Source organism: Petaurus breviceps, unplaced genomic scaffold (genome assembly GCF_028583685.1).
Source record: "Petaurus breviceps papuanus isolate PSGF00001 unplaced genomic scaffold, PetGlider_PUasm1.0 90564, whole genome shotgun sequence".
NCBI lineage: Eukaryota > Metazoa > Chordata > Mammalia > Diprotodontia > Petauridae > Petaurus > Petaurus breviceps.
The window spans coordinates 648,714-668,725 of NW_027187275.1; the positions used below are offsets into that span (position 1 = coordinate 648,714).

General features: G+C 41.8%; 1 protein-coding gene across 1 annotated transcript in view; it reads left to right on the top strand.

The window, feature by feature from the left end:
• The window catches only part of SLC44A3 (solute carrier family 44 member 3), a 106,296-nt gene that overhangs the window by 5,421 nt on the left and 80,863 nt on the right, over positions 1-20,012 (top strand). Inside the window, exons 4-5 of the mRNA XM_069063384.1 lie at positions 4,158-4,294; positions 5,194-5,287. Coding sequence (XP_068919485.1) covers positions 4,158-4,294; positions 5,194-5,287 — 231 coding nt within the window. The remainder of the gene's footprint in view (positions 1-4,157; positions 4,295-5,193; positions 5,288-20,012) is intronic.

Genomic DNA, 20,012 nt, shown 5'->3' on the forward strand with positions numbered 1-20,012 from the left:
ATAATAATAAGAACGATAATTATGTAGCAATATAAGGTTTGCAGGCAGACTCTACATGAAGACCTCTGAGGGAGGGAGGCCCACCACCTTCCAAAGTAGCCCATTCGGTTAGACCAGGGATGGGGAACCTGCAGCCTCAAGGCCACACGTGACCCTCTAGGTCCTCAAATATGGTGGCCCTTTGACTGAATCCAAACTTTACAGAACAAATCCTTTTATTAAAGGTATTTTAAAAGGCTATTGTGATGGTGATGTAAAGGCTGGGGTGGAGAGGGGAGAGATTACAGATGGACCAATTAGAAATCTGTTTCTTGCTGCAGTCTTTTTGAGCAGTGATGAAGACCCAATCTAGAACAGTTATAGGAGGGTAGAATCTGTAAGTCTTTCCAGTGGATTCAGCACGTGGGGAAGAGCCAAAGAAAAATCTGACACTTGGGGCTTGTGTGACCCCAAGGGTGGTGCTGCCATCAACAGAAATGGAAACATTAGGAGGAGGGACACACCAGTCAGAAGAGATGTCAGCTGTTGTTTAATCCAGCCTATGACCCTAAAGGAGCCCTGCTACAACCTACCCCAACAAAGGATGGCTCTGGAGGAGAAAGTGAGGCTGGTGACTTTGCACGGCCCTCCCTCACTCAAATCCAATCCTACTGCAAGTCATGTCAGCATCGCCCTGATATCATGGTTCTACCCCACCAAGCAGCCCTCCTCAGTCTGTTTGCTTGAAGACCTTCACTGACAAAGAGTGCACTCCATTCTAAGGATATATCCCAAGGCAATCCATTCCACTTTGGGCTAGTTCTCATAGTTGAAAAAAAAGATTTTTCCTAATCTGCCCTTTAGGGCCAAACAGATAAAATCTGACCTCTCTTAGCATGACAGTCTTTCAAGGGAGGATGATGACTTCTGTTTTAGAGAGACTGAGTTTGAAATATCAAAGGGACATCCAGGTGGAGAGGGTAACATTCAACAAGAAGTTGGAAAAGCAAGTTTAGAGTTCAATGAAGAGTTTGGGAGTAAAGATTTGAGATTCTTATAAAATAAATAGCCAGAAGACTAGATTAGATTGCCACAAAAGATAATGTAAACAGAAGAGAAGAAAATCTTTAAAAGGGGCAGGGCAGAGAAGAGAAGAAGGTGAGTTTCCAGAGAAAGAACTGATAATTAGAAGTAGGTATAGAATGATTATATATATATATATATACACACACACACATATATACATATGTCTGAGCATGTATAATGTATACACACACGTGTATGTGTATCTAATGGTAGCCATCTCAGGGGTGGGGAGAGGGAGGAAAAATGTACATGATAACTTTATTATATTTTTAAAAGGAATAGCAAGTTGTACATAATAGATTTGCAGTTTCATGTACAATCATTTTTTAAAATTATACTATGTTATGGAAATGCTTGTTTTATCCTATCAATTAAATATAAAATTAAAAAAAAGAACTTCAAGGGATGTCCACAGAGGGTAAGAGAAAGAAGATCCTGAGAAATAAAACAAAAAGAAGAGGGCATGGGTACTTGAAAGCCATGTCATGGATGATTAAAGAGCAAATTCTCATCAGTAGTCCATAGTGCTAGGTGTTACAGAATAGTCATAGGAGCCTAGATTTTGAGCTAGAAGGGAAGTTAGAAGCTATCAGGTACAAGCCCTGAGGATGAAAGAAGTTAAGCCTTGGGTCACAAAGTTCTTAAGTGTCTGAGGCAGAATTTGATCTCAGGTCTTCCTAACTGCTGGAAGGGACAGCTCGCGGTAGGTACAGTGAATAAAGCACTGGAAGGAAGACTTTTCAAGACTTCAAATCCAGTCTCAGACACTTACAAGCTATGTGACCCTAGGCAAATCATGTGACTGTTTGCCTAGTTCCTCATCTGTAAAATGGGCTGGAGAAGGAAATGACAAATCACTCCAGTGTCTTTGCCAAGAAAACCCTAAATGGGGTCCTGAAGACTCAGACACAAGTGAAAAGCAACTCAACAACCATAACAAACAAACTACAGCTCCAGCACTCAAACTCAGTCACTGGTCAAGGGGACTCATGAAGAGGCTTTTTGGACTAGAGAATTAGGAAGCCATTGGCAACGTGGGAAAGAACAGATTCAGGAAATGGGACAGAAATCCAATTTAGGGGATGGAGGAATGAACAAGTAGATGTTTAGCATTAGCTTTTTGTAGAGCTTTGACATTAAGAGGATGGAGAAGAGAGTAGAGCAGCTTGGGAACGTAGTGCTGGAGAAGGGGATTGGGGTCTAGAGAAGTGTATGGTTCTGTTGTTGATTTAACTCAGGGAGTTTAACTGTGGGAGACCTGAGTGTTTTGGTAGGTGGAAGGAAAGGAATGTAGCTGCTGGTGGTTTTGAGGTTCTTCCATCCCCATCAGCAGCACAGAGAAGCATTCACGTGGGAGGGAGGAAGAGGGAAGGAGACAGAATGTTTCTGCCCAGTGCAGGAGAATACCCAGTCTCAATCACATGAATTTTGCTCTCCCCAGACCAAGCCTCACATGTAGCTCCAAGAGTTTTTGAATGCAGGAGGGGAGAAGGCCACATTGGTGCTGCCCTGCACAAAATGTGTGTGTGTTTGTACATGTCTACCTACTCACATGTGTGCCCTCATTCAAGAGGAATGAGTCTGTTCCTCTCTGCCCCATCCCTTCACCCTTCCCCTACCTTCCTACCCACTCCCCCCACCCCTGTGGAAAGTTATTATGTGAAAGTTTACTTGAATACACTCAGGTTTAAAATATATTTTGTTTTAGTTTGGGACCTATGATCTCATTCATGTGGGCAACTGCCAGCGTGGAAATTCCCTCTTCGGACACAGAGCAGCAGCTCAGTTGTAATTTATAGTTTTAGAAAGTTGCCAGGGGCATTTAGAGGAAAAATGACTTTGCCTCTCCCCTCTAACTCCCTCCAGTCACATTATTGTCTATGTAAGAGGCAGGACCTGAAGGCTGGTCTTACTTCAACTCTATCAAGCCGCCCCTCTTATTTACTGTAATCAGTCAACAAACATTTATTAAATACCTACTATGTGCTAGGTATTGAAGACACAAGCCCAAAGAATGAAACAATCCCTACTCCCAAGATTACATTCTAATGAGTGAGAAAACAAGTCCATATATGAGTATATTTTAGGCAACTGACCACAAACTGTGTCCAGGCTATATATAATGACTGCTTCTGCTCTAGATCACACTCATGAGGCCGAAAGGGATTTTAGTGATCATTTAAGAGGAAGGAAACAAGCATTTATTAAATGACTACTACATGCCAGGGGCCACCCCAAGAGATTTATAAATGTCTCATTTGATCTTCAAAACAACCCTAGGAGGTAGATGCTGTTATCTTTTCCATTTTAGGGTTCAGGAACCTGAGCCAAACCGAGGTTAAATGACTTGTCCAGGGTCACACAGGGAATGAATGTCTGAGGCCAGGTTGAACTTGGGTCTTCCTGACTGTGACTGGTAGGACTGGTACTCTATCCGCTGGGCTACCTAACGGCCTTATCTAGTCCCACCCATTCATTTTACAAATCCAGATCAGTCACCCAAGTACAAATATCTTTGTGAAGATATTAAGTTTGAGGGAACAGAAATGTTAATGCTAGGACCATCTGAACCTTATTAATTATCCTGTTTGTTGCCCAGGATCAATATCATGGCATCAGATTTAGAAGGAATCTTAAAAGTCATCCAACCCAATACCTTTGTTTTAACAAATGTGAAAACAGACTCAGAAGTCACACAGGCTGTAAGTGACATCATCAGGATTTGAACCCAGGTCCTCTGACTCTAAATCTGATGTGCTTTCCACTGTTTAAATACTTTTTAAAAATAATTTTCAGTTGTGTCCAGCTCTTTAGGATCCCATGTGGGGTCTTCTTAGGAAAGATACTGGAATAGTTTGCCATTTCTTTCTCCAGTTCATTTTACAGATGAGTAAACTGAGACATACAGGGTTAAGTGACTTGCCCAGGGTCACACAGCTAACAAGTGTCTGCAGTCAAATTTGAACTCAGTTCTTCCTGACTCTAGGCCCAGCACTCTACCACCTAGCTGCCCACAAATATTGTAAAGATGGCAATTAAAAATTAATAAGAAAAATGACCTCAAATGTAATTTCCTTCTCTCCTGTCCGTAGGCATGTATTCTTTATGAATTCTTGTAATCTGGAAACAAAAGACCTCAAAATCAATTCCATTGCTCTCTGCGTATCCAGCTGCCCTGAAGAACAATTAGACACTCTGGAAGACATCCAGCTCTTTGCCAAGAACAATGGTAGGGATTAGGCAAGCACAGACCGGCTCCTCCCCCTTCCCTGACCCATCTGAAACTTAAGAGATGTAACATACCATTGTCTTCATAAGGGGGTGTTGTGAACTGAGTTTCTTGGGGTGTTTTACTTCCTTTCTGTGATTTCCTTGCATCCGATAACAGAGGTGATGGGTTTCTCTACAGCTTGTCCAATTTCATCCAGGTGTATCTGAAACATGAGTTGCTCAGCGTATGTATGTGCTCTAGGCTCAAAAACACTTCTTCCCCCATGGAGAATATTACCATCTTTCAACAGGTGGGCTAGCGAAAGATGATTTATTTCCAGGGAGGGCAGTGGGGGGGATTATGCTAATTCAGAGAAGAAGGGAAGAGGGAGAAGTCCCTGAACGTAGAATATGGAGAAATATTCTTATTTTGTCTGCTGCATCACTATAATGACTCTCATGAAGCTTGCAGCCCACTAAAATCTTCAGATCTTTTTTTCCTCCCAAATAAACAGCTGTTTAATCATGTTTCCACTTCAAAATATAGTATTCTTCCTACTGAACAAGACAGCTACACTTCTAATACCTACCACTGCTGCTGGGGCACATAAAAAACCAGCATCTTTTAAGAGAGTCATAGGCATGAGGGGCATCAATCAGAAATCATCCTCAGCCTCTCTTCCTAGCTCAGGCTCATTCGCTCACTCACTCTGTTTTACCCACAGTTCAGTAAAAGGGACAATCAATGTCTCAGAACAAGGGATTTGACACTGTCTGGAAACAGGGACAATCGTCTGCTAGAAATATTATAGAAATTTTCTTCCCGGCAGGGGGTCAGGCTAGATCACAGAAACACAGGGAAACCCTCTGAACTCACCAAACTCATCAGATTCTCGTCTCTATGTTTTGTGCTTTTAGGTTCCTTCCTGTGTGTTTATAACTTGAATTCTGTCAACTACACGGAAAGTCCAAGTGCTGCCTTCTTGTGCCCCAGGCTACCTGTTCCACCAAGGTAAGATGTTACCTAGACAGTCATAGCTCATTCGAGTGGAAGCAAGGGGCTTCAGATGCCATCAAGTCCAAGTCCCGATTTTACAGATGGACCTGAAGCTCAGAGATTAAATTGACTCATTAGAAAACCACATATTAATATTATCTATGTTCTATTGTATTTGTATTTATTTTGTTAAAGATTTCCCCACTTGGTTCAAGCCCCACTTGGGAATGTTGGAGGCAGATGTTTGGCACGTCTGATCTAGTCCGTCTCTTCATTTTACAAATGCATAAAATGAGATCAAGAATAAAGAAGTGACTTACCCAAGGTCATACTACAAGAAAGAGGGCTGCTGGTGGACAAGATTCCTAATCTATTTCCATTGTGCTTCAATAGCAGTTCTCAATATTTTTTTAAATTTCAGAATCTCTTTACACTCATAAAAATTGAGGATCCCAAAGAACTTTGGTTTATGTAGGTTATATCTATTGATATTTACCATACTAGAAATTAAAAGTGATTCAAATCTAAATATTTATTAATTTGTTAAAAATAATCATTACAAACCTCTTACATGATAACATAAATAATATATTTTTATGAAAGTAACTATACTTTCCAAAAGAAAAAAATTTGAAGAGAAGAATGGCATTGTTTTACATATTTTTGTAATTCTCTTTAATGTCTAGTTTAATAGAAGATGATCCAGGTTCTCCTATCTGCTTCGGCATTCAGTCTGTTGTTTTAGTTGAAATATGTAAAGAAAATATGACCTCAGCCATATATGTCATTGGAAAAAGAAAGAGTATTTTAATATGCAAATAATGTCTGAGTATTATGAAAATAGTTTTTACCTTGAGGATCCCTGAAAGATTCCCTGGACCCCTATGGATGTGAGGACTATACATTGAGAACTGTTACACTACAATATTCATTGAGTGCCTGCTTGACTCAGGCCCTATACTAGATACTTTGAAAAGAGATATGTTCCCCTGCCCTCAGGAGAGAAAGTTGGTAATAACCATGGGCACTCCATAGTGCAAGGAACAATCTCTGGTTTTGTAGTTTAGAAAACTGAGCTCAGGGTGAATCAGGGTTTCATGGCTAGGGTCACCCAGCTAAGAAGCTGATAGGAGTTAAGCCAAACCATTAGGCAACAAGATGTTGGATAGCATAAGGGAGAAGGCGACTGGGGCAGAAGAGAACTCAACCCCCTCCCCCTTCCCCCTATGATAGTGTGCCTGCTGAACATCAGATATAATAAATGCCTAGTTTACTGTCTGCTCAAGCCTGCTTTGTTTACACACACCCTTTTATACAGTTACCTTGAACGAGGTTATTTCACAATAACATCATTAATATATTATCACCTCAATTAGGCCTTAGATCCACGGCCAATTGAAAGAGATTGACTTTTTGTTACAAAAGAGAGTTTAGTATAAGGGGTGAAGATGATATTTCTATTAGGAAATAATTATAAAAGGAGTCAATAAAACTTTTTCTTTTTTAAGAAGGAGAGATAGGCCAAGCAATGTTTGCCGGAAAAACAAAAAACCAAATGGATAAAGAGTGTGTATGCTGGTCAGCCTTTGAGGTAAAGAAGCTGGTGGTCTGGCTCTAAAATATAGATATTGTAGTATAATGTGATAGGCAGCTAGGTGGCACAGCAGATAGAGTTCTGGGCCTAGAGTCAGGAAGACTCATCTTCCTGAGTTCAAATTTGGCCTCAGACACTTACTAGCTACATGACCCTGGGCAAGTCACATAACTGTTGGCCTTAGTTTCCTCAACTGTAAAATGAGCTGGATTAGGAAATGGCAAACCACTCCAGTATTTTTGCCAAGAAAACTTGAAATGGGGTTAGGAAGAATCAGACACCTCTGAACTGTATAGTGTAATATCTAAAGTACAGATATTAGCACAGTGCCTAGCACATGGTAAACATATAAATGTTGGCAATTATCAATAGTAGCAGCAGCAATAGTAGTAGTAGTAGTAGTAGTGGTGGTGGTGGTGGTGGTGGTGGTAGTGGTAGTGGTAGTGGTAGTGGTAGTGGTAGTGGTAGTGGTAGTAGTAGTAGTAGTAGTAGTAGTAGTAGTAGTAGTAATAGAGAGCTAGCCTCAGAGTCAAGAAAAGCTAGATTTAGGTCCTTCCTCTGACACACAGTCAGTGACACTGTGACTCTGGGCAAGTTACTTAACATTGAACCCTATGGAACTCTCTAAAACTGTAAGTTAAAAGTTACAGAAAAGGTTCTGTCCAGCATTGGTAGAGAGTTACCTGAGAGTTCCCTGGACCAAATAAATCACTAGTCCACATTTATGGGGTATTTTAACATCTGTCATCTTATTTGAGCCTCACAACCCTGGGAAGTAGGAGTTATTATCTCCATTTTACAGTTGAGGAAACTGAGTCAGCAAGAAGTTTCAGTGACTTGCCCAGAGTCACACAGTTAGTAGGTGTGTGAGGTAGGATTTGAATTCAGATCTTCCTGTCTCCAAGGTCAGTGCTCTACTCACTAAGTCACCTGGCTAAACAACCCAGTGAGTTAATCCATCAATATACTCATCTTGGCCAAATGCACAGTGATGGACAGTGAGCTAGGCCCCATATTGAATAATAGTGGAGCAGACTGCAGCAGCATTTGTGAAACTACTCAGTACTTCAGGGAGTCTAAGCTGCTTCTTCCTATCCCCCAAAAGCCCATTTTTCCAGCATTACTTTTCTCCCAGTGCTCCTAGCTCCCATGGCTAGGTGTCATGGAACACTATGGTCTCAGAAGCATTCCAGCTGGAGGTGACTCAGAAGTCCAAAGAAAATCAGTCAGCTGTAGGACTTAACCCATCATCCTTTACAGGCCAGAAGCAGCATCAAAGATACCATCCAGGTCTTGTATGCCCAGAAAAGGAAGGGGGCGGTCACATGGCAAGAGCAAAGGACAACAGCTAGAAAGTGTTAGTGTCTCCCTGGAACTCCTGAAATAGTAAAAGGTTCCTGGGAAGACCTGTAATGTAGTGGTTAGAATTTCTATGGAGGATTTATGGAAAGTCTTAGACAAGAATCAAAGGGAATAAAAAGACATGAAGTGGTTGGAATCCTGGTGGGAGGGACCTTGGAAATCATAGGATCATAGATTTAAAACTAGAAATTACCTTAGAGATCATTGAATCCAACCCTTTCATTTTACAGATAAGGAAACTGAGGCTAGGGGGAGAGTTAAGAGGGGTAAGCAACTTAGAGTCACTGAGACAGCTAATTAAGGATTTGAACCCAGATCTTTGGATTCTAAGTCCAACCCTATTTCTACTGTACTAGGTTACCAAATATGATTTGATGCAATGGGTGGAGGCAGAGTTCTCCCTGATAAGATCACAGATTCATTGAAGGACAAGTATTGTAATATATTGTAGACAGTCCCCACTGTGAAAGTTGTGAAATTGTGCTGTAACATTCTCCAACCAATCTGTCCCCTGCAAAGCTAATTACAGAACTTTACCAACTTTAGATGGGATATGCAGCTAGGTGGCACATTTTGAATAAAACACTGGCCTGAAATTAGGAAGACTCCTTTTCCTGAGTTCAAATTTTACCTCAGACACGTACTAGCTGTGTGACTCTGGGCAAGTCACTTAACCCTGCTTGCCTCAGTTTCCTTATCAGTAAAATGAGCTACAGAAGGAAATGGCAAACCACTCCAGTATCTTTGCCAAGAAGACCCCAAATGGAGTCACAAAGAATCAGACACAATTGAAAGTTACTTAAAAAGCGACAATCAGAGCATTAGGAGTACAGAAAGAAAATTAAGACAGTGCTGTCTCTCAAGGAGCTCACATTCTGATGGGGGAGATAACATGTACGGGAGGATTCACATGAAAAAGATCCACTTCTTTGGGGTGCAGAGGCAAAGCAGATGGTCATGCCTCTTCTTCAGGGTTATTTACCCTGACAAATCACTTCTGTTTCTGATGTTGAACCATTTGACTGTACCACAGCCTTTGGGGACAAGAACTTTCTTTTCTGGGTCTCTAATAGATGTGGCTGTAACACTTGAATGAGGAATTAATTGAAGACTGCATCTCCACAGGGGTTGCTTCCCGGGATCCTAGCTGTGGACATTGGACTGGAAACATTGCTCTTCTGGAAGGTCTTGGGCTTAGGGTCCTGACCTGACTACCATGGGGTCTGAGGGAAAGTGGTCATGGTAATTCAGCTTGTCTGGCCTAAGTAGCCTTCTGTTTCTCCTTCAGGGGGCCTTACTGCTTTGCTTCAGCTAGTCTGGCTTGCCCGTCCCCGTAACTGGCAATTGGTTAGCATTTGGTGAAGATGACTGGCCCATCGTCAACAGGACTTCTTTCCCTGAATGATGGTTGTGAGGGCTGAGCTGGAAGTAGGACCAGCAGCCTAGAGGGTGCCACTATTCCCAGGGTTCTTGTAATTAAATGCCTTTTGGAGGCAGTTGGTGATGAGGAAAGTGGGCCCCATCTTTACAGTAGTTTCTCCCCTCAGTGATGGCTGTTGAGGGACTGAACTAGAAGCAGGTCTGGTGGTTTAGGGGACGCTATTATTCCCAAGGCTCTTTGGTTCAGGGTCCTGGGCTGTCTCTACCAGAGTCTGAGGGGAGATGGTGGTCAAAGTGCTAGTGGTGGTTTGATTTATCTCGCATGTGCTGCCTGCTGTCTGTCCCTCAGGGGTCCTTGATGCTTCACCTAGGTGGGCTTGCCTGCCCTGTGAGTGGTATCTCTCTTCATCTTCTCCACAAGAATAGCTTTTGTCAGCATCAAATAGTGATAGGAATCTATCACTGCATCTGTGATTTTTGTTGGTTAATTCCAGAAAAGAAACCCACCAGTACAGGTCAGGACCTTCTCTGCAGCTTGGATTCTTGGGAAATTGCTTAGAGCTCCAAGAGGTTAAATGATTTGCCCAGGGTCACATAATCATCTGTATGTATCTGAGGCAGGATCTGAAACTGGGTCTTCCTGGTTTTGAGACCACCTTTCTATCTACTACATTATATTTCCTCTCAATTCCAAATGCTTCACTAAAATCTAGCTAAACTGTTATCAACAACATTCACTTAATCTACTAATCAAGTAACCATGTCAAAAAAGAAAATGTAACATTCTTCATGAAGACCATGCTAGCTCTTTGTGACCACTGCTTCCTCTTTGAGGTGTTCACTTTATAGCCCTTTAATATATATATAAATTTAATTAATTTAATATATATCCCTTTAATAGCATTTTTTTTTTGCTTTTTGGAGGGGAGAAGGCAGGGCAATTGGGGTTAAATGACTTGCCCAAGGTCATAGTAAGTGTTAAGTATCTGAGACTGAATTTGAACTCAAGTACTCCTGACTCCAGGACTGGTGCTCTATTCACTGTGCCACCTAGCTGCCCCCCTTTAATAGCATCTTATAAATTTTGTTTGAGGGGTGGCTAGATGGTGCAACAAATAGAGCACTGACCCAGGAGTCAGGAGGACCTGAGTTCAAATCTGGCCTCAGACACTTAACACAAAACACCTCTTCCACTCTACATAATATTTCTTTCTTTTAAAAAAAACTTTTATTAGTACTCTTTGTTTTTGTGGTAATACAGATCTAGTTATATTTTCTTCCCTTTTTATTGCCCCCCCCCCAATAACAATTTCCATAATCTTTCAAAGATCACTGCCAGTGGTTCAGTAATTCTGTCTGCCAGCTTTTTGGGCCTGTGGGGATATAAATCGTTTGATAACTTGAGGTCGTCAAGGACAGTGAGGTCTTCTCTTACCATTTCCCCAAATGAATAGGGAGATAGTTGAAGAAAGTTGGAGAGTTCTGCCTTCTCCCCATCTGATGTTGTTGTCCTAGGCACCCCAAGCGGGGATCCTACCCCCTCTCATCCCCTATATATCTAGAAATGTCTCTGCATTTCATTTGTGTGAAATACCTGAAAAATATCAATATCTTAGAGAGAAGAAATGGAACGACCAAGCACATGATAGGCATTCAGTAATAGAATTGCAGGTCAAAGGCGACTGCAGTTGGACTTGTGCTATTTCTTCTGAAGCCAGCCTCATCTGTCCTCAGTAAATTTGAGAAACGGGGAGAGCTGTTGGAGAGGAGAACAAGCCACTCCATTTCTCAGGAATGTCATCTTCTAAAGGATCTGAGTCTTCTCTGAGATGTCAAACACACATGGGTGAAATACAGCCTTGCTGGGGAAGAAAATAGCAAGCATCTTAAGAGCTCACAGCAAAGTTATACAACAACTGTAGACAAGGAAATAAAAATAGTACCGCTTGTAACCGAAGCTGGTCAAGCAACTGCAGGAGAATGGAGTTTTTTAAGTTGGAATTTAACCAGGACTAACTAAACTTGTTCTTCTGGCTGAACATGGGATCTGAACACCACAGGAGGGTTTGGGGCAGTGCCCTTGGTTTTTTAAAAAAAATATTAATTTATTTATTTTGTTATAAACTTAATAACCATCACCGAAAACTACAAAATAAGTACACAAAATAAGGAGTGAACTCTTCATGAAAACCATTATTAGTATTTAACAGAATAGAACAAAACAAATCAGTGACAAGTGATAAATATGTTTGCTCTGTGTGCTCAGCCAAGTCTGTCTGAAGTTCTGCTGTTTGGGGCTCTATTTTCTTTGAATGGCCCTGTGACTTCTTCAGTCTAGAGATATCCCAAGGGTCAGTGGATGGAGCATCAGGACTGGAGTCAGGAGCACCTGAGTTCAAATGTGGCTTCAGACACTAGCTGCATGACCCTGGGCAAGTCACTTCACCCTGTTTGCCTCAGTTAATGGAAAGTAAGACACAACTGAAAGAACTGAACAGGGAGAATCCCAGGCAAGAACTTCCATGATCAGTACAGATGAGAATTTGTTCTATAACTTATAGGAAACTTATATAAAATTACCTTTGGCTTATTTTCTCTTTTCTTACACAGTTGTGGTGACAACTCTCATCTGTGTGTGTGTGTGTGTATATACACACATACATATATATGTATATATTTTAATAATTGCAAAAGTGCTTAATATATGTTATCTCAACTGATCTCAACAACAACCCTGTGAGGTGGTCACTATCCCCATTTTGCAGATGAGGAGACTGGGGCTCATAGAAATAGAGTGACTTGTCCAGTGTCCCCCAGCCTAGGAAGTATGTGATGTGGGCCTCAGACACGGGCCTTTCAGCATCTATCCACAGTGACCCGAAAATGTGTATGTATGTAGCTTTTTTCTGCTGACTAGACTTGGATGTTTTAAATTCAAAACAAAACTAATAGTTAAAGTCCAGGTGGATATCTTGCCAGAAGAACGAACTAGGCCATCTAATCCCATACTTGTAAAAAGAATGCTTTTTACAATGTATCACGAATTGCAGCTATCCCATGATATCACTGCTGTCCTGTAAGTACTTAGTCTCCAAGTGTTAACTTTTTAGATGAAGTCCAAGATGAACAAATCTGGTTCCCTGCCTATTGAATGACTGAGCTGAAAGGGACCAAGATTATTTCCACAATTCTGTCCCCTTTTGTACCCAGGTAGAGTGGGGAGTTTTATTTTGGGTTGTGCTGCTAAGGTGTTTTTGTTTTTTTGAGAGGCAAAACTCATCCTGGCCTAACATGGGCAAGACTGGGAGATGGTTAAACTTGAGATGTTTAGCTGTGGCACCAAAGGACATTTTCCAAATACCTCTCTCTGACTAAGCCAATTGTTTTCTCTTTATCGGTCACTGAGCTGGCTGATACACCCTTTCCAGCAATGTCTGAGAATCAAGGACACCCTCCAGGTTTGCAAAGACACCAAATCACTTTGCTCAGTAATGGAAACATGGCTCAGCAGATAATCCAAGAGCCTGGTGCCTATCTTTTCCCATCTTACACAATCCTTCTGTGTCTAGTGCTGTGTGGGACTTCTCATTTTAAGACTATAAATCAAAGAACTAAGCATTCCGGTTTTTTGATTGTTCGTAGTTTATGGATACCATATTTGTACACTGTTTCCTATTATATGTTACTGTGATTTCTGTTTATCCTTTTTCCACAATCAGCAGGTACTTGGTAAATACCTGCTAAATTCAAGGCAGCCTATATGAGAAGCAATTCAGTGTAGAGGATAGAATGTTTATCTTTGAGTTGTGGGTTCAAATATCACCTCTCACATTTACCATTGGTGTGACTCTAGGCAAGTCATTTAATTTTTAGGTATCTGGCAACTCTTGAGACCTTTTCTCTGTGGGATCATTTTCTTCCAGAGAATCTTTGTTTCTTCATCTGTCCAGGGCTTTTGGTCACACCCCAATCTGTGCTGCACAGAGTGGGGGCAAAAGAATTTGGCAGGTAATTGGGCTACTACCAACTACCCTTGTGTGGAAAAATAAAGGGCTGCTAAGAACCTAGGAAAGCAGTTGTGAGGGTAGAATTCAAGGAATTATGGTCCAAGAAAGAGAAGGTAAAAAGATAACAATTGGGGCGGCTAGGTGGCGCAGTAAATAGAGCACCAACCCTAGAGTCAGGAGGACCTGAGTTCAAATGCAGCCTTAGACACTTAACACAAAACCTAGTCGTGTGACCTTAGGCAAGTCACTTAACCCCAATTGCCCTACCTTCCCCCCTCCAAAAAAAAAAAAAAAGAAAAAGATAAATCTTTCAGTTCTTGCTTTTTAAGAAAAAGTCCTTGGGAGAAAAGTCTTTCCCTCTCCCCCTCCCTCCAGCTCATCTTGGGCTAGAGAAGCATGTTTGGGGAGGAGTCAGTGGTGCCTCCCTCGGAGTTATATCTGTCCTAGGGATGCTTCCTCCCCCTAACTTCCTATCAGTTTCTTATTCCTTTCCAGCTTCTTCTACTTCCAGATGTTCTGTTTTTGCAGGAGCTACCAGTACTTCTGGGTTCCAACTCTTCCAGAGCCATGGTGGGCCCAGGTGCACATAAAAGAGCCAATCAGGATTCTCTGAGTCTGGCTTCAGGGCCTTGTTTGTAAATGTTGACCCCCATGGCATAGGTGGTGACCAGGACTGGGTCCCTGCATACACCTGGGTGCTTCAGGGACTCTTCAGGCAAGGCCTTGCTTTTCCCTCACTTTATTACCAGCTTCTCAGTGTATCCCATATAATCTAGGGTACAGAGAGTGGCAGGGCCAGGTAGCAAGGAATCCCATAAGAGGCTTCTGCTCCGGGTGGGTGGTTCCTAAACTGTACTATGTCACTATCTTTAGGTCTTATCTAGTAAGTCATAAATGGGCTTCAGTCATCATTGGGTGCAAAGTTCCCAAACTGGGAATTTCCCAACTGTTAAGTGGAAGACACTGTGCTAGGTACATACAAAGACACAGATGACAGGGTTCCTACACTCAAGGAGCTTACATTCTAATGAAGGACGCAAATAGTATAGTAAAGGAGAAATTGAAGGAGAGAACTCTAATAATGGGAAAATCAAGGAGGCTTCACAAAGGACAAGATAGCAGTTGTACAAATTATCACCCAGTGAATCTGGTAAAATTTTTATTACTTTGGAAAAGGAAAAGCAAATTGGTATGGAAATGAGCTGGGTAGGTTCTCTCTTGCCTTAACACCTCTTCTTTTTTAGTGACTAATCAGTCAGCAGATATCTGAGCGCTTACTATTTATGGCCTCAGCACTTTGCTAGGCACACAGAAGTGCCTGCCTTCGAGAAGCTTACAGTCTGTTCCATAGGACTGGCAGTGAACAAGACAGTCTGTGAGAGGATATTAAAATGAGGTCGTTGGGAAGATTAGAAAGATAGTGTGTGACAAGGTGCTTATTATACTCCATAGATGAGTGCATCCAAGAACTTTAGAGGGGGAAAAGGTATGTTACCTCTAGTCCCCAGGGAGGTTTCTGTGTCCTCGCTCCTACTCCTCTCTACCTGAAAGAAGTGGCATTGAGAGCATCTTGGACTCCTTTGTGCAGCTGGGCCGGGACTCTCTAATGTTCCTCTCTTCATTCTCCCTTCTTTGGTCTCTCACTAGAGATTGGGGCAAGGGAGAGCACCTGTGTTAGGGGCCTGCCTGGCAGAGAGCCCCTCGTGGTGATTGCAAACAGTGAAATCAAATACAAGCTTGTGCTCGGAGGAGCAGAGAGAAAGTCCCAGGTTCTCAACAGTTCTGCCCTTGGGAACTTAGCTGGAAGACATACATGATAAGTGACTTTAAAATGTGCCCCTGACCACCAGTCAGTCAGTAAGCATTTAAGCGCCTACAGTGTGTCCAGTGCAGGGATATAAAAAGAGGCCAAAAACAGTCTCCGCCCTTGAAGAGCTTTCAGTCTAAGGATGTGAGCCAAGCCAGGATACAATATTGTGGTTTGTGTATTCTGTGAAATATAAAGAAACACTTTCTCAGAGGTATCCCCCATCCTTTAGCACACTCATTTACAGCCATATTCAGTAAAGCTATGGAAAACATTAATTAATTAAACAACAACCAAAGCTGCCCGCGCACCCCCCCCCCCCACACACACACACTAATGTTACATGGTTAAAGATCTGTATAAAAGGGGTAGCAAGCTCTAGGGCAGAAACTCCCTGCCCGGGTATTTGGAAGGGGGAGAAGACACCCTCAGCTTTCATGGCCAGTGCCACATCCAGTGGATGGCTTGTCTCCTAGAGCAGTCTCTGCTCACTCTCCTTATCCACCTCTCATTGACCCCAAACTTTATCCAGCAACAAGATTGCAGGTTTTTTCTTCCCAGACTCACAGCCATGATCACCAACTGCCTTCCCCTGGTGACCTTTCTCATTAGTCCCTGGACACTTACAGGAGAGGCTATAAAAGAAAGACCTCTCCTTCTTTTCAGGAAACTAATGCTCTTCTCACAGTTAAACAATACTGATGGGGACATAGGGAAAGGAAGGTGAGGCCAACGGCAGACAGAACATTGACCCTGGCAGGGTGAGGGGAGGAGTCACAGCACTCCTCATTCCCCAGTGCAACTTTCAGATTCTCCCTTTGCTGCCTTCATTTGGCAAATTCTGTGAAATATATTACCCAAGCCACATCCTAGAGGCAGCAGGTAGTAAATAGAGCACTGGACATGGAATCAGGAAGACCTGAGTTCAAATCCACCCTCAGATACTTCCTAGTTGTGTGACCCTGAGCTAGGTACTTAACCTTTAGCTACCTCAGTTTCCTCATCTGGAAAATTCGTCTGGTAATAGCACCTACTTCCCAGGATTGTCGTCAAGATCAAATGTGACACTATTTGTAAAGCCCTTTGCAAACCTTACAGCATTACAGAAATGCTAGCTGTTGATGTTGTTTATTATCTACTGGCCTCCCAGTTATTCTTCTTTTCTTTTTTAAGTCAAGAAACTTAGTTTACATTTTTTAAATTCTTAGAACTTGTCCAATTACAGATAAATAATCCATACAACATAACTTTTATATATCTATACTTTTTTTTCAGGCAGGTAAGAACAACCAAGAATACACCAAAAATGAGTTTACATTAAATAACCGATTACTATATACAACTGGTCATTCAGTTACATTTTCAGCACGATCCAATATGTACACTGTTTAAAAGTAGACCATTTTTATATAAAACACAGATGTATACCATTTTTTACAGGCCCAAGAGAATGAACACACATCACAGCTTTTTAAAAAAGTTACGTCACAGGGTCTCTAAAAGTTCAGATCCAAAAATGTTTATAAGCTTGTGAATTTTGGCAGCAGATAGGAGGATGCATGCCAGGCTGCCCTATCCTTGCTGGCGGGTGCTGTGTTCCTCTTTTCTTAAGGCATGTATGTATATACATATACATGTATGTATATATATATATATATGTTATCAAAGTAGTGACAGATCTGTTTGGTGTCCTTTTTACATATATACACACATACATATGCATGTATGTGTGTATATTTATATATATGTATGTGTGTATATATAAAAATATATGTTATCAAAATAGTGACAAATCTGCTTGTCCTACTTCTGTTAAGTCTTATGTGAATTTTTAAAATGCTTCATTGATTCGTCTTTGGGGGGATACCCACCCCCTCTACACCTTTCTCTGCCCACCACCCCGTCCAAATAGATATCCTCCCATATAACACATATGAAGTCAAGTAAAAGAAATCAGCACATTGGCCACATCTGCAGACCACAGTAAGCTGAGTGGTCTTCCTATGGTGTTGAATAAGATGGAGAAAGAGAAGAAAGAAAAAGGAGCTAGGGGAGAGAAAAGATGTCAGACAGCAGGACAGTGATTTAGGGGGTTAGTAGCAAAGTTATGACCGAAAATGAGATAAGAGAGAGAAATGGAGGATAAGGACTAGAAAGGATGGGAAATAGCTCCCTATGGTGGTTTACAGATATCTTGGGGCCCCTTAGGATTTGAATGAGCTTAACAGGAAAATGAGACCAGTCCAGCTCAAGGTCAGGTGAGTCAGAGTAGTTGGTTCCCCAAGTTTTCCTGCACTGAACAGAACAGTTTACATATAGGGAGAGCTTGGCTGCAGCACCATTTCTGCCAAACTACTGTCTTGTTCACTAACTGATTACATATTAAACACCTGTGTATGTTACAAGCTCCTAATTTAGTTCATCAGAGGCTTATTGAATATTTCCTATGTGCATCCATTGAGGATGCAAAGGTAAAAACAAATCAGTCCCTGCCCTCAAGGACCTTACAGTTCTTTGGGGGAAATAACACCCTTACATGGACAAAGGCAAGGTGGTTTGAGGAAGCAGAGAATGCTAATAATTGGGAGAATCATGGAAGGTTTCATAAAGTCAGGCTTTGAAGGGAAGAGGTGAGGAGGGATAGCATTCTAGGCACTGGGGCATTGGCAGGGAATGAGAGAGAAAGCTTTTGGGAAGCTACAGAGGTTATAACTAATCCTGAGGAATCACTCCTGGACCCACAGGATTTGGGATACTCACTCCACTCCATGTTCTGTATTTAAGCAGGCGGTTTAGACTGGGTTCAGTCCTAGGAGGAGCACATCTCCAGTTAAAGGGGTTAGGATCCCCTTTCCCAGATTCTTAAACTTCTTAAGTCTCCCATCCCAACACCCTAGGTAAAAAATCACTTAAAGCTTAGGTGATGGCTCATGTCTAGGTCTCCTTAAAGTGAGGAGTGTGCAATATGAATCAGTTATGGGACAGATAATTCCCACACACAAAAGGAATGCTAAATATGGGACATTCCACAAGCATGAATGAACAGAATGAAACAGATTCAGGAACTTAACTTATAACTACTGCTATAATCTCTTGTTATAGTGAAAATGTAAAGCAATTTGCAGCACTACTAATTACACTTCACCTTGACTCAGCACTGTCCTTACAACTCTGCAGGTGAAATGACAAGGCTTTAGATATTCCTTTCTTGTCTGTGGCTATCCCGTTCAAGAATACTATTGCAGCTGCTTAAAATTTCCCCTCCTACCTTCATGCTGCTCTAATGGTTACTCCAGAGCTCCCTAGAATTCACCCAAAAAGTCAAAATCAAGAGTGCCAGCCAGAAGCTCTTTTAACTGCCATAGCACTCTGTCCCTGGCTACTCTCATGAGTAGGGAGAATGACCAAGGGAGCACTTAAAGTTTATTATATCACACCAGAACACCAAGTCCTTTCAGCAGTGGGTCACCTTTTGGCTGGAAGCAGCCAGGGAGTTCATCATCTCCAGAATGCCCAAGTACTGAGCCACACGTGTAGCTAGCCAAAAACATGCAAGAGAATATGTTCATGTGCTTTGTTGGAGAATGGGATGGCTCCCACTACACAGAAATGGAAGGTTGACCATGAGGAGTTTATCAAAGGGAGGGAATAGAATAACATGGTCAGACCTGTGTTTTAGGAATATCACTTGGACAGCTGTGTGGCAGATGGTTTGAGGATGAATGAGTCTGCAGGCCAAAATTAGGGGGCTGTGGTGGTAGTCCAGGTATGGAATGATAAGGACTTAAACCAGTGTGGTAGTGTATAAAGTGTGGAATTTTTAATCAGTGGAACTTGTCAATTAATTAGACATAAGGGAGAAGGACAAGTAAATAACTCTAAAGTTATGAACTGGGAAGATGGTGGTACCCTCAAGAGAAACAAAGAAGTTTAGAAGAGGAGAGTTTTGGGAAAAGATACTGAGTTCAGTTTGGGATGTGTTGAGTTTGAGATGCTGATGGGATATACAGTTTGGAGATGTCTAATAGGCTGTTAGTAATGAAAGATGATAATCTGGATATCATTTGCTTAGAACTGGTAATCGAAAGGGATAGATGAGATTACCATGGTAGAGATTTCAGAGAGAGAAAAGAATCATGCCCGGCCCTGGAGTCAGGAGGACCTGAGTTCAAATCTAGCCTCAGACATTTAACACTTACTAGCCAAGTCATTTAACCCCAATTACTCTGCCTTCCCCCCTCCAAAAAGCAAAAAAAAAAAAAAAACCCAACTACTATGAAGTAATTGTAACAAACCTCTATCAATCAATACACAAAGAAAACAAAAGAAAAGAATCATGCCACTGAGAGAGCTTTGGAAGACCCCATGTTTAGTGGAGGAGAAGGAATAAGCAAAGGTAACTTGGAATGAATGGTCAGCTAGGGAGGAGAACCAGGAGAAAATAGTGTCCTGGAACACAAAGGAGGAGAAAGTATCCAGTAGGAAGAGAATAGTTAATGATATCGAAGGCAATGGTGAGGCCAAGGAGGATGAACACTGAGAAAAAGAATGTATTTAGCAGCGAAGAGATCATGGCCAATATAGGGCAGA